Genomic DNA, 14,854 nt, shown 5'->3' on the forward strand with positions numbered 1-14,854 from the left:
CTTTGAGGTGGGAAAAATTGCTTTAAGATAATTTAAGCCATATTTTGAAATCATACATACACAACAATATATAAACAAAAATCCTACTAAATCCGAGCATGGGTACGCTGAAAAAATAGGGGTTTTCAAAAATACCAAAATTCAATTTTTCATAATAGACAACAGTAGTAGTCAGAGAAATATAGGATATGACCTTAAAATTTTTTTTAATGAAACGTTGTATGGTTTTATTTTTAGCGTTGGGTGTGCAAAGTGACATACTAAAAGTTGTTAAAAATTAATATACGGGGAAACCCCTAAAATCACTATTCAAAATGGCGGTTTTCCCAGCATTGGACAAATTTTAGAAAAAATATACAGTACCACATGCATTTTTATGAACATATTTTAAGGTCATATCCTATATTTCCCTGACTACTACTGTAATTGTCTATTATGAAAAATTTTGAAATTGTAATTGTCTATTATGAAAAATTTGGTATGTTTGAAAACCCCTACTATTTCAGGGTTCCCATGCTCGGATTTTGTCGGATTTTTGTTTATACAGGGTGATTGTTGTAGTCAGTGTGACAAAAAAATTTTGGTATAAGTACAAAGTAAATGAAGTGTAATGCTGTATATAAGAGGTTCCAAGTTAAAAAAAATAGCTAGCCAAAGAATTATTTTAAGTTAAAAAAAAACCATGTTTTCAAACTTAAAACGACAATTTCTCAATTACACCTGTAAATGGATTTGAGTAGATAATGTCATTTTCGTGTTCTACATTAAATTTTGAATAAGAATAATAGAAAATTATAGAGGATTAATGGTCAAAACTCCATTAAAAAGATCCAAAGATAAAAATTAAGGTCTTTGATAAAAATATAAAAACATTGATCTATTGCATTTTTCTACACCCTGTACACAAGAAGGTAGAAAATATGTTGAAAACTGCGCCATTTAAAACCTTATTATTTTAAGGTTTCCAACCATATGCTACACTATTGAGCTTTAGGCCTGCTTATGGACGCTTTAGTGGTTTGAAGACTCCAAAACCAGGAGTTTTTTACATTTTCAACATAGATAGTCGGCATGTATTAAGCAAAACAGTAAAATCAGTAAAAAAGTTCCCTGTTTTCTAGTATTCAAACCACTAAAACAAACAAGAGCATATGTAAATCTTAATGGTTTAGATAAATAGATAAATTCATTAATCAAAGCAAATTTGACATGAATCTATCTCTATGACCAGTATATTTTTCATGTAGTTCAGAAATTGAAATTATAATTGAATATGTTTTTTGTCACACGTATTTATCACATATCAATAAATTGACAATACAGTAATATTATAACATGTACCAGAAAAAAAAAATAAGATTACGTAATAAAACAAATTTGGATAATGATATGAAAAAAATTAAGATGAAATAGCACTAAACTAAGTTCATAGGTAGTTTTTGTTTTAGTTACAAAAAATGTACAGAAAATGTATAACGTTTTAATTTGCAAATAATATATACTGTAACTTGAATAATGTGGAATCTTTGGATTGTTCAATCGCATATCCATTAGTGATCTATTGGACAAAATAATTGTAATTTTCAGATATATAACAGGTATAATAAAAGAGGGTTTGAACAATGTGAATGATAAAATGAAGTAACCACATAAAATTACATAAACACCAATCTCCATATTTTTACACAATTTAAATTTGATCTGTCAATAACAATATGATATCTGAGAATATATAGTTTTTTTAGAAACCAAGGATCATCTGTCAAAAGCCTTTTATAAATTTATTATTGGCAGGATCAAATGCTCATTAGCAACAAATGGTGAAAAAAGATAAACTTTTAGAACATCATTTACATGTATGACTGTTTTAAACAATTTAAAAAGAACATTTCCTCCTGTTTCATTTGAGTGTTGAGGTTCGCTAAGCTAAGCAACAGTGTAATGAATATTTAAGTAATTAATGCATATTCTTAATCCTGCAAATCAGTAGAGCCCATGTAGAAAAGACACTTATTTACGTTTAAAGGAAAACAAAATAAATACAGATTTATTGTTAAGTAAACATTAACATTTTGCTCCTAACATGAACATTATACATTCCAGTTGTGACTAGGGGAGGGAACAGCTTTGTGTTCATTCAAAAAAACCTTATGTTTGCAGGCCAAGGGTTTCAAGAATATTCTGCAAACATGGCTTTCATTACTAAGATTGGTTACTTTATTGAGTATATTTTCACATAGAAGAGACCATATTCAAGTTTCTCTCTCTGAATAAGTTTATTCATGCACACAGCATATCACTTTCCACAGAAACCAAAATAGCAGATATTTTTAAACACATTCCAAAGGCAACTTAAATGTAAGTATGATTCAGTTATAATCAAATCACTTTGGTTTATCTCATTTTTCAGGATCTACAAGCTTCGCCTATGAATTACAAGCACAGGTTTATATTTAAAATTGTTTTATTGTGTTTTAATTCAATAATAAACTGAGATTATAATTAGAACTTCAAAATGAAAGCACCTATTATATTTTGTTTGTCTTTTAGTCCTGCTCTAAAGCACTTGTAAAGTTGTACTAGGTATGTTCAAGGCATTCCTCATAAATGTCTTTCTCTCTTTAAGGAGCAAAATTGAATATCCTACAAAAAGACTTTGCATAGCTTCTTTACAAGGCACATTGAATCATAAACAAGGATGAACAACTTAATTGATTTAATGACTAATTTGTGGCACTACTATGTTCACAGATATTTTACTTTTTTAAAGTGACATAGGGTATACAACACCATCTAGTTTAGAATATGACAAATCTCTAACTGTGTTGTCTGCAACTGTCTGACTGTCTCTAACTGTTTGCAAATAGGTTGGCCTTGTCTTTGACGTTAATAGTGTGGAATAGTTTGAAAATCAGGTCTGTTAGCCACTTACTTGGCCAATCAGCTTACCATGCTAGCTTCTTCCCTCCACCTCGGAACTAACAAGTTACCACCACTCAGTAAAAATCAACCAAAAACCAATTATATTTTGTGTACAAAATTTTTTGTCAGTAGGCCTACCAAACCACAGAAAAACCTGAATTGAACAATTCAATTTGTACAATCGAACAAACAATTTGATTTGTACAATTGTTGTGTTCAATTTGTTGAATTGGCTTTTGCAGAATTCAAAGTGTGTTTAACACTATTTGTGCTGTCGACATGTTTGAACATAAAAGTTGCATTTATTTCAATGTTAAGCAATTGCGGGAATTCCCGTCATCAGCACCCAACGTGTTAAGATGTGCAGTACCAGTGGTAAACGAGTGGCAAAGACAACAGTTAGCCATCTGGCCATCTGATCCCTTGAACAAAGGGTTAAACTAAATAATAAATAACAAATTCCTACCACTACAATATGTTTCATGAAGTAAGTTTTGTAATTAATTATTACCATTTATTGGTGGAGTCCTGAATAGGCTTGGCTTTACAAATTAAGGAACCGATGAGGATGTTTTTTCTCTTGGCAACTGGTTGTAGGGCCTCCGACAGAGCTGGGAGGTTGAGGTATATGTCATCATCTGACTTCATCAGGAACCGAGCTGATGAGCAATGCTGCTGCACCCACTTCAGCATCATCACTGACTTGATGGTCAAGTTGTTGTACGAATCCACAAACCCTTCTTGGATGATATCATCGTAAATCCCACTTTCTTCAACAACCTTGGCCTGCATCACAAAAGTTAATACAACCTCATTAATGAATGATCCCTTGCTATTTGTCTACAGAAAAAGGAACATACTATAAAATAGAGGTCATAGTCATAGTCAAAGTATCTTTATTCAAGATTACAGTTTGTTGCACCAGAATGGTGTTATACAATTAAATTATATTGTTAAAACTAATCAAATTTAAAAAGGCTAAATAAAAATACAAAAACTTATAACTTACAAAACGGTCAACCAACAAATTCATCTAGGGAATAAACGGGCTTGGATAACATAAAAGTTTTTAGTTGTTTTTTAAATCTATTTTTGTCTGTTATTTGTAAAATATTATCAGGTATAAGGTTATAAAACGTAATCCCAGCATATGATGGGTTTTTTAAAGAATTTGAAGTTGTAATTTGAAAAACTGATTTTATGTCTGTGCTCTGTCCCATAGCTGTGGCATGAACCCAAGGTCTCTAATTTTGGTAAATTATTCTTTACAAACAAGATCAAATCAAAGATATATTGGGCAAAAACAGTAAGAATACAAAATTTTGAAAATTGTTCTTTAACTGAAGTCCTCCAATCTTGAATGTTTAACATGATGTGAAGTGCTTCTTCAGATACAATGATAATATTTGTTCCGAATTTTCTTGCGAGGTTGCCCCATATAAAATTATGCCAAAGGAGATGTGGGAGTGAATAAAAGCAAAGTAAATTATTTTAATGTTTCCAAAGGACATAAGTTAGACATTTTTCTCAGAGCAAAAATCCCTGATGAAATTTTACAGCCAAGATGTTCAATATGAATATGCAATGGCAAGCATCACACACTTTTGCATCGTCCAGCTACTAATGCAACTGCAGACCCCTATCTCTCAAGAGAAAAGAGCTTAGGAACCAAACACAATGACACAAAAGAAATAAATAATCCATCCTCATCCAAAACTTGTAATTTTGCTGATGCAAATTCCACCTCAAACATGATGTTAAGCACAGCCATTATCGGCATAAGGGATAAAAATAACAAACTGACACCAGTCCGAGCCATTATTGATGGAGGTTCCCAAATTAGCTTAATTACTCAAGAATGTGTTCTCAAGTTAGGTCTCACCAAACATCAAAATAAAATAACCATCAAAGGTATTGCAGACACACAGGTCCCAGTGAACAAAGGTTCAGTAACATGTAACATAAGCCCTCTTAAGAACTCTAATATTTCTTTGAGTACTGAAGCAGTTGTAGTACCAAAGATATCATCCGATCAGCCAAACATTGATATTGACCCTACAATCATCTCAAGATTTGATAATCTACAGCTCGCTGACCCCACGTTCTATGAAAGCTCGCCTATTGAATTTCTAATAGGAGCAGATTTGTATTTCGATATAATAAAAGAGTCGCATAATATCATAAAAGGTGAACCCTCTGCAATGAACACTATTTTTGGATGGATAGTTGGTGGTAGAGTGGCCACTTCCTCCTGTCAAAGTGAATGTTCTAATTTTTTAAACTGTTATGAATCAGTTGATAGTACTCTCAAAAGGTTCTGGGAGGTAGAAGCGGTTCAAATGTGAAGTATCCTAGTCCAGATGATATTGCAGTTGAATCACATTTCACAGAAACACATATCAGAGATAAAACAGGCCGCTATGTCGTATCGTTACCAATAAAACCTGATGCACCCAACCAACCGAACACAAGAGATAAGGCAGAGAAACGACTTATCAGCCTAGAGAACAGATTAAAAGGCAAACCAGAAACCTATCTGGAGTATAGAGAGTTAATGGATGATTACCTAGCTCAAGGTCATATGAGTATCACCAGCACTCCCTCACCTTATGTAATTCCCCACCATTGTGTAAAAAATGAGAACAGTAGTACAACAAAGTTGAGAACAGTGTTTAATGCGTCTTTTAAGCCCTATGCAAATTCCTCTTCCCTCAATGATATCCTGTATAGTGGACCAAAGCTGCAAAGAGACATAGGAGAGATAATAACTAATTTTCGCCTACATGAAATTGTTGTGTGTGCCGATATAAAACAAATGTATAGGCAAATCGTTGTGAATCCCACAGATCGAGCATTTCAGAACATATTCTATCGCACAAATCCAAATGGAGATATAAATGAGTACGAGCTGAACGTATTGACATATGGTGTAACATCTAGTGCTTATTTGGCGCAAAGAGTATTACTGTAACTGGTTGAAGATGAAGGCAAAAGATACCCACTCGCCTCTCAAGCTATCACTCATCAAACGTTTGTGGATGATATTTGTACCAGTGTTGATTCTCCTCAAGAAGCACTTCAGTTACAGCAAGAACTAATTACACTTCTTGGATTGGGAGGATTCACCCTAAGAAAATGGGCCAGTAATTGCCACCAAATATTAGACAGCGTTCCGCTTGATTGTAGAGAAAATCCCCTCGCCCTACGCTCCGAAGACGACTCTGCTGTTAAAGTACTTGGATTACAGTTTGATCCCGCTGAAGATGTATTTGTCTATGTAATTAAACTGAACCCTGTAGTTTGTACCAAGCGCTCAATGCTTTCTGAGATTGCTAAAATTTATGATATTTTAGGATGGATAACACCCACTACGTTTTACGCCAAACATATCATGCAGAGCACATGGTTATGTGGACTAGAGTGGGATGACCCCCTACCAGATAAACTTCGCAGTAAATGGACAACATTTATTTCAACCCTTTCAATTCTTTCAACATTAAAGATACCTAGATTCATCCCTACAACTCCTCACAGCACAAATCAGATAATAGGATTCTGTGACGCATCTGAAAAGGGCTACGCAGCAAGTATCTATATTCGAACCGAAACCTTTGATAACATATCAGTACATCTTATCAAACCTAAAAGTAAGGTCGCCCCACTCAAAACAATGAGCATTCCTAGATTAGAACTTTCTGCTGCTCAACTACTAACAGAAGTTGTATTATCTAGTACGCATCTAACCCAGACTGTTGACCCCCAGAATATCATATTGTTTTCTGACTCAGCCGTTGTTCTTATGTGGTTAAAAACTCCTCCTTACAAGTTAAAAACATTTGTCGCAAACAGGGTTGTAAATATACTTGAGTCAACTAATCCAAAACAGTGGCACCATGTAACATCTAAAGAAAATCCTTGGGATTGCGCATCCCGCGGCTTGACACCTGAAGAGCTTGTAAATTTTGACTTGTGGTGGAAAGGACCTCAATTTCTGTACACTCCCTTTGATTCCTGGTCATTACACCATTCATCTGCAGAAGAAGTAGATAAATTGCCTGAGATTAGAAAAGAATGTTTATCTACAACAGTTGATAACCAAAACAGCATTGTAGTAGAAATGCTTGAAAAATATTCTAGCCTGAGTAAAGCTAAATTTGTACTTTCTCATGTATTACGGTTCATCAATAACGTCAAAGGTAACTGTTGTAAAGTAGACAACTACAATGGTTAAGAACAATAGCATAGAAATCAAAGGTCCACAGTACAAAGTTCAAACCCTGGAGACAAGACGATGAGGACGACAACGCAGTCTACGTTATACTTCAGGTACGTGCACATCGTTGTAATTAGGGATGGTCAAGTCTCGAAATTTCGGGAAATTTTCGGGAAATTTTCAATCTCGTTACACAAGACGAGATTACTTTTTGGCCGAGATTTTTATCGAGACGAGAATAAAAAAAAAAAAATAAAAAAAATAATTAAAAACGCCTGCAGAAAGTCAATGCAATACCCGCAATACAGGAGCGTGTTGTAGTTGCGTTTCCTTTTCGAAGGCGTTCTTATTTAATTAATTCTTTTAATGTAAATATTACTTTAATTCTTTTAATGTAAATATTACTTTCATTATTTTAATAATATTACTTTAATAACATTTGAGAAGTTTTGTTAAGTGTAAGCAGTGTGAGGAATGTTTTATTACTATAAAAAAAGTCAAAACAAGTAACTATTTTATAAAAATTAATATTGCTTTTATTTTATGATTTATTTTATTTTAGGATAAGTTGAACTCTATCCTAACTGATATCACCATGTTTCCTAATCGTAGGCATTTTTAATAAGTTAGGCGTGATTAATAAAAAAATGTTATGCTGATGTTATTTAATGAAAGATTGTAAATATTCTTGCCTATTATCATTATTTTAGTATTTAAACAGTCATCTAACAATGTTACAAAATCAGGTAAAAATTTTGAACGTGCATTTCCCGTTGTGTATGAGAAGAGAAATCTCGTCTCGATCTCGTCTCGAAATTTTATGAGAAATAAAAAATCTCGTCTCGTCTCGTCTCGAACTAAAAATCCAATCTCGTCCATCCCTAGTTGTAATCATACCGTATAATTTCAGTGGGCCAACATAATCAGTTATTAACTTAGTAAAAGTATAACAAATCTGGCGACGAGGTTTTAAATTGTTCAGTTTGTGTGTAAATGTTAAAATGTAAAGAAGTTTTTCCTGTTAATATTTTTAGTGCGATTTTTCAATATATTTAAATTGTCTCAAGTTTGGTTCCGCCATTTTGGAAGTTTCATTTCATTAGAAGTTCGTCCAAGTCGAAGTAGTGGAAGAAGGAACAGGGTTCAAGAACTGTTACAAATAAAGTGCCGGAGAGGAGTAGTTGCGCTTCAAGTGGTTACGAGTAAATAACGGCTTTTCAAGTAGCAGTTATTTTAATAACACACGCTCTAGTTTGGAGAGAAGAACTGTTATCTAGGAGCAGTTGCAGGAGCGGTAACGTACAACCGAGTAGCTAGTATTGTTTCAGTAATAAGTATCCCAGTTGGTTCCAGTTGCAGACGATTGTTCGCTTCACTAGTGAACTAAAAGGGATAGTGGAGTTGAAATGGAACAAGGGTTTTGAAGGAGAAGCGGGGAAAATTCCTATGAGTCATAGTTTGCACTTTTCAAGTCTGATTTTGTCGATTTTCATGTTTGAAAAGGAAGTGGAAAAGCACATGTGGAGAGTTGTGGAAAGTTATTCTAATGTTGAAATATGCTAGTAAAAAAGTGTTTTACAGTAAAGATTTTCAACTGTACAGTTTTAAATGCTAAATTGTGAATATTATCGCAGGCTATGGCTACCGCTAGCAAACCGATTATCGGTAAGTTGTCTGAATTTGACCCAGACGTTGAGTCGTTTGAAAATTTTTCTGAACGATTAGAAAATTTCTTCACGGTAAATTCTGTAAAGGATGCTGATAAAAAGGGCTATTTTATATCACTTATGGGGCCTAAAATGTATGCTACATTAAAAAACCTTTTGGTCCCAGATGCACCTAAAGATAAAGATTATTCTGATCTGCTTAAAGTTTTGAAGTCTCACTATGCTCCTAAGAAAAGCATTACTTATGAAAGGTTTTTGTTTAATAAAAGAAACCAAAGGGAAAATGAGGGCATTTCTGAGTATGCTGTCCAACTAAAGAAGCTAGCTGCAACTTGTAAATTCGAGACATTTTTGGAGCAAGCTCTCCGAGATAGGTTTTTATGTGGGCTGAGGTCTACGCACATTCAGAGCAAACTTTTAGCAGAGAGTGAATCGCTTACTTTTGATAAGGCGATTGAAGCGGCCTTGTTGGTCGAGAATGCGGAGCAAAATACTAGGTTCTTTCACATTGATGGTACGAAGCAGTCTGGTGAGATTAGTTTTGTGAAGAGTAATTTTAAACCTAAGAAATTTGTACAGAATTCTAAACCTAGTTTCTAGTTTTAAGAAAGGTTTTACTGACAAAAATGTTAGTTCAAAGGTATGCTACAGGTGCGGAAAAGAACATGATCTAAGGAATTGTCCGTATAGAGGTTATACATGTAATTTATGTAAACGTAAAGGACATCTTGCTGTTGTGTGTTTCCAGAACAAAAATAGGCTAAATGTAGGCCATGGTAAAAATAGGCCTAGCTCCAGGGTGAATTTCTGCGATGAAGAGGGCGACCAGGAGAGTTGCTCACATGTTCAACAGGCAAACATCAATCAAGAAGATGAATATCAATTAGAATTGTATACAATTGCCTACTCAAATGATAAAAGTAGGCCTAATAAATTTGTTGCTGAAATGTGTGTAAATAATGTACCTTTACAGATGGTGATCGACACAGGCGCTGTTGTTAGCGTGTTACCGGACTCTGTTTATTTTGATAAATTTAAGGATTCTGTCCCACTGCTCTCAAAAAGCAAAATATGTTTGAAGACATACACAGGTGAGAAAATTAATGTCCTTGGCGAGTTTCAGGCAGATGTAAATATTTCCAATGGGAAAAAAATGGTCCTTCCGATGGTAGTGATTGAAAGTACTTCGACCGACCAACCAATTTTAATGGGAAGAAACTGGCTAGAAGCAATGAAGCTGGATTGGAGTAAAGTAATGAAGGAATGCAAAGATGACTCTGTCGTCAACGAACTGAACGGTAAGACTGTTCTGAATTTTGTTAAGCCTAGCGTAGAGGAATTAAAGAAGCAATACGCAGGTGATTTTGACGCTGCTTTTGGAGAAATTAAAAATGTAGAGGTGGAGTTGATGATCAAAGAAAATACTACTCCTGTGTTTTGCAAACCACATAATGTACCTTTCTCGTTACGTCCTGCAGTAGACAAGGAATTAGATAATTTGGTACGAAATGATGTAATATATCCGGTGACAAAAACGGATTGGGCTACTCCCATTGTAGTTGTTCCGAAAGCAGACAAATCTGTCAGAATTTGTGGGAATTTTAAGATAACGCTAAATCAGTGTATCAGAACAGATCATTACCCCTTACCGAACCCAGATGAAATATTTGCTCAAATCGGTGACGCTAGATATTTTTGTAAGCTTGATTTGGCTTCTGCCTACAACCAGGTTAAAATAAAAGAATCTTCACAAGCCCTTTTGACTATAAATACTCTAAGAGGGTTGTTTCGCTACAAGCGGCTGCCATACGGAATTTCTAGTGCAGGCTCTATATTCCAGTCTGTAATGGACAAAATCATGTCAGGGATTCAAAATGCCTATTGCTATCTTGATGATATTCTATTAATAAGTCACTCACCAGAAGAAATGGTAGTTTTAGTTCATAAGGTTCTAACTAGGCTGAGTGAGTATGGTGTAAAAATAAACGAGACTAAAAGTAAGTTCTTCCAAAAATGTATTGTATTCCTAGGGCATCTTCTGGATGGTACAGGGATCCATCCGAGTCCAGAATTGAGTAGAGCGATTGTAGAGGCTCCAAGGCCTAATGATGTCACGCAGTTGCGTTCGTACTTAGGATTATTGAATTATTACGGCAAATTTTTGCCAAACCTGTCTACTTTGCTGTACCCCCTTCACCAGTTGTTAAATAACGGAGTTCAATGGAAGTGGGATGACAAATGTGAGGAAGCGTTTGAGAAAAGCCGGAAGTTGCTTCTACAAAACAATGTATTGATGCCATTTGATCCAAAGTTGGATATTTTAGTAACTTGTGATAGCTCACAATATGGTGTAGGTGCGGTGATGGCTCATGTTTTGCCAGATGGCTCTGAAAGGCCCATAGCCTTTGGGTCTCGGACGTTGACCCAAAGTGAACGCAAATATGCTCAAATCGAGCGAGAAGCTTTAGCAATAGTTTTTGCTGTGAAACGGTTCCATGTTTTCTTGTATGGTCGTAAGTTCAGGCTCGTGACTGATCACAAAGCTCTAATTTTTATATTAGGACCTAACAAATCCATACCAACTCTATCAGCTGCGAGAGTACAGCGTTGGGCACTTATCCTGGCAGCGTACCAATATAAACTTATCTATCGGAAAGGCTCGGAGATATCGAATGCAGATGCCTTGTCCCGACTGCCATGCAATTACGACCAGAAGGAACCTGAAGAAATCAATTTCTTTTCTACATCTTACAGTTTGCCTATAACACATAAAGAGATAGGCCTAGCATCAAAATTTGACCCAATCTTGTCAAAAGCGATGGATTACACCTTACATGGGTGGCCTAATCATGTTAGTGAGGAGTTGCAACCGTTTACTGACAAGACACATCAATTATCAGTAGAACTAAATTGCTTATTATGGGGAACTGAGGCTTGGGGAGTTTTATTTTAGTGAGTCGGTGGCTCAGTCGGTAGCGTCGCGGACTTCGGGCCCAAGGCAGCGATGTCGTGGGTTCGGATCCTGGTCACTGCCGATAACATTTTATCAGTACAGTTCACCTTTGTACTGTACCGGCTCACTCCTTGCTTTGCTGTAAACGATCCACGCACGGGCGCTTAGTCTATGTGGACGGGCAAATCCAAGGTTAAAAGAGGCCGCCAACCTCTTTTTAAAAAAAAAAAAAAAAAAAAAAAAAAAAACTCGAGTGGTCGTACCCCCGACTCACAGAAAGGAAATTCTTAATCTACTACATTCAGAGCATCCCGGTGAATCACGGATGAAATCGTTAGCTCGTTTGGTGGCCGGGTATGGATAAGGATATTCAAAGATATGTTGCAGAATGCAATATTTGTCAATCAACCAGGAAATCAGTACCAGTTGTACCTCTTCAACCGTGGACATGGCCTAGTCAAAATTGGCAACGACTACATCTTGATTTTGCAAACTTTTAAGGCAAGGATTTTCTTATCTTAGTAGATAGTCGTACTAAATGGGTTGAACTGTTTTATATGTCGTCCAACACTACATCCTTGAAGACTATAGAACGTTTGAGAACATGTTTTGCAGCCTATGGGTTACCTCAAACAATTGTAACTGATGGAGGCCCGCAGTTCACTTCAAGTGAGTTTAAGGAATTCTTAACAAATGGAATCCACCATGTTCTTACCCCTCCATACCACCCTGCTTCGAATGGGTTAGCTGAAAGGATGGTACAAACCGTCAAGGAAACCTTTTTAAAACAACTTCTACACGACCAGAAAAACCAACCTAATCGATCCATCCAACACAAAATAGACAATTTTCTCTTTACCTACAGAAACACTCCTCATTCTATTACTGGATGCACACCTTCAGAAATGTTTTTAAAAATGAAACCAAGAACACCATTGAGTCTTCTGAAGCCTAACTTGTCAGCAGATATGAATCGGAACCAAGAAGTAATCAAGAACAGTGCTGATAACCGTAGAGGCTCAACACGAATGTTTGAAGTAGGTGAAAACGTCTTTGTTCGCTCGGTGAGGAAGGAAAAAGTGAACTGGTTACCCGGAAAAGTAATCAAATGTCCCCCCCTGTAACCCCGTGATTTGTCAAATGTGTGTAAGCCCTATTTGATTAAGGAAGGAAACCGCACAAGATTTGTTCACGCTGATCACCTAAGGAAGAATCTAACAAAAGAAGAGGAACATGAAGAGTGGCTTTTGCCTGAAATAAAAGAACCAGAAATCAGACAAACACCAGAACCTACAGAGCCTAGATCTCCTCAAAAACATTCACCTAAACATCGACAATCAATCAAATCACCACTTAGACCTTCAACAACTATATCGCCACCTAAACCTCAAGCAATGTTAGGTAGTCCAAGAAAATCACTAAATCAAAATTTCAATGATGGACAACTTAAACAAGGTGAAGACACAGAAGCTATCAGGCGGTCCCAAAGGACTCGAAGAGCGCCTGATAAAATGAATCTATAAGAAGAAAAAAAAGAGTTCCCTTCCAGGAAGATGTGTTTTGTGTTTTTGTTTTATATTGGAAGGGAAATGTTTTTAATAAGTGAAGTAGCCTAACGAGTTTTAATTTTTTTTTTAGAAGAATAAGTTTTCTTTTATAAGTCGGAGGGAGATGTTGTAAAGTAGACAGCTACAATGGTTAAGAACAATAGCATAGAAATCAAAGGTCCACAGTACAAAGTTCAAACCCTGGAGACAAGACGATGAGGACGACAACGCAGTCTACGTTATACTTCAGGTACGTGCACATCGTTGTAATCATACCAACGTATAATCAGTTATACGTATTAACTTAGTAAAAGTATAACAGTAACGCCAAAGGTATAGCTAAGAAACAAGGACCAATATCACCTCAGGAATTGGAACACACATTATCTCTCTGTGTAAAGACTACACAACAACGCTATCTCTCAAAAGATATTTCTGATATGAAAAATAATAAACCATGCTCTAAGATATATCGCTCTTTGGCTTTATTCATTGATGAAAATGATTTCGCCAGGGTGGGCGGTCGTTTGAAAAACGCTAACTTAACTTACTCCAGGAAACACCCCTTTCTGATACCCCGTTCATCACGCCTTGCGACACTCATTTGTGATTATTATCACTCATTGGCTTTGCACTCAGGACCCCGCTTGACACAGTCCCTCATTCAAGAAAAGTTTTGGATTGTAGGAGTACGGCAATTATTGAGGGAGCGCATATTTAAATGCCAAAGATGCTATATGTTCCAAGCAAAACCTATAACGCCTAAAATGGCGGACCTACCATCAATCAGATTTAAAAGCATACGTGCGTTTCAAAATGTTGGCCTAGACCATGCTGGACCGTTTGAATTTAAAGAAAGTAATAGAAGAAAATCCCCACGCCAAAAGGGATATATTGTCATTTTTGTTTGTTTTTCGACAAAAGCTATACACATTGAGTTTGCAACGAGTTTATCAACACCATCATTCCTTGCTGCATTGGATCGTTTTGTTGCCAGAAGAGGTCTCTGCCAGTCAATAACAAGTGACTGCGGAACCAATTTCCAAGGAGCCGCGAACTATTTTTCTCAAATTCAGAAATTTCTAAAAGACAATAATCAAGATATAGCACATCACCTGGCTTTAAAAGAAATTAAATGGAATTTCATCCCCCCCGCAGCACCCCATTTTGGAGGCCTTTGGGAGGCTGCAGTCAAATCAGCAAAACGTCACCTCATCCGAGCTATTGGTACCCTGATATTAACATATGAAGAAATGTACACCTTACTGACAAGAATTGAAGCCATTCTGAATAGTCGCCCAATAGGAGCAATGACCACTGACCCAAATGATCGAGACTACCTAAGCCCTGGACACTTCATTGTAGGAACGCCGTTGTTATCACCACCTGAAGAGGACTTCACGGAAACTAAGATGAATCGTTTGGAAAGATATCAACTCCTACAACAAGCTGCACAATCGTTTTGGAAGCAATGGTCTCAAGACTACCTACAAACATTGATACCCAGAAATAAATGGACTACATCACAGCCAAATCTTCAAGTCGGAGATGT

The 14,854-nt window shown here is 36.1% G+C and overlaps 1 protein-coding gene across 1 annotated transcript in view; it reads right to left on the reverse strand.

Moving 5' to 3' along the window:
• The window catches only part of LOC128997738 (beta-1,3-galactosyltransferase 1-like), a 59,653-nt gene that overhangs the window by 18,871 nt on the left and 25,928 nt on the right, over positions 1-14,854 (reverse strand). The window contains exon 4 of the mRNA XM_054423388.1: positions 3,434-3,708. Within this exon, the coding sequence (XP_054279363.1) occupies positions 3,434-3,708 (275 nt within the window). The remainder of the gene's footprint in view (positions 1-3,433; positions 3,709-14,854) is intronic.

Source organism: Macrosteles quadrilineatus, unplaced genomic scaffold, assembly GCF_028750875.1.
Source record: "Macrosteles quadrilineatus isolate MER2022 unplaced genomic scaffold, UCM_ALF_1.0 Scaffold_7__1_contigs__length_78375512, whole genome shotgun sequence".
In the NCBI taxonomy this organism is placed as follows: Eukaryota; Metazoa; Arthropoda; class Insecta; order Hemiptera; family Cicadellidae; genus Macrosteles; species Macrosteles quadrilineatus.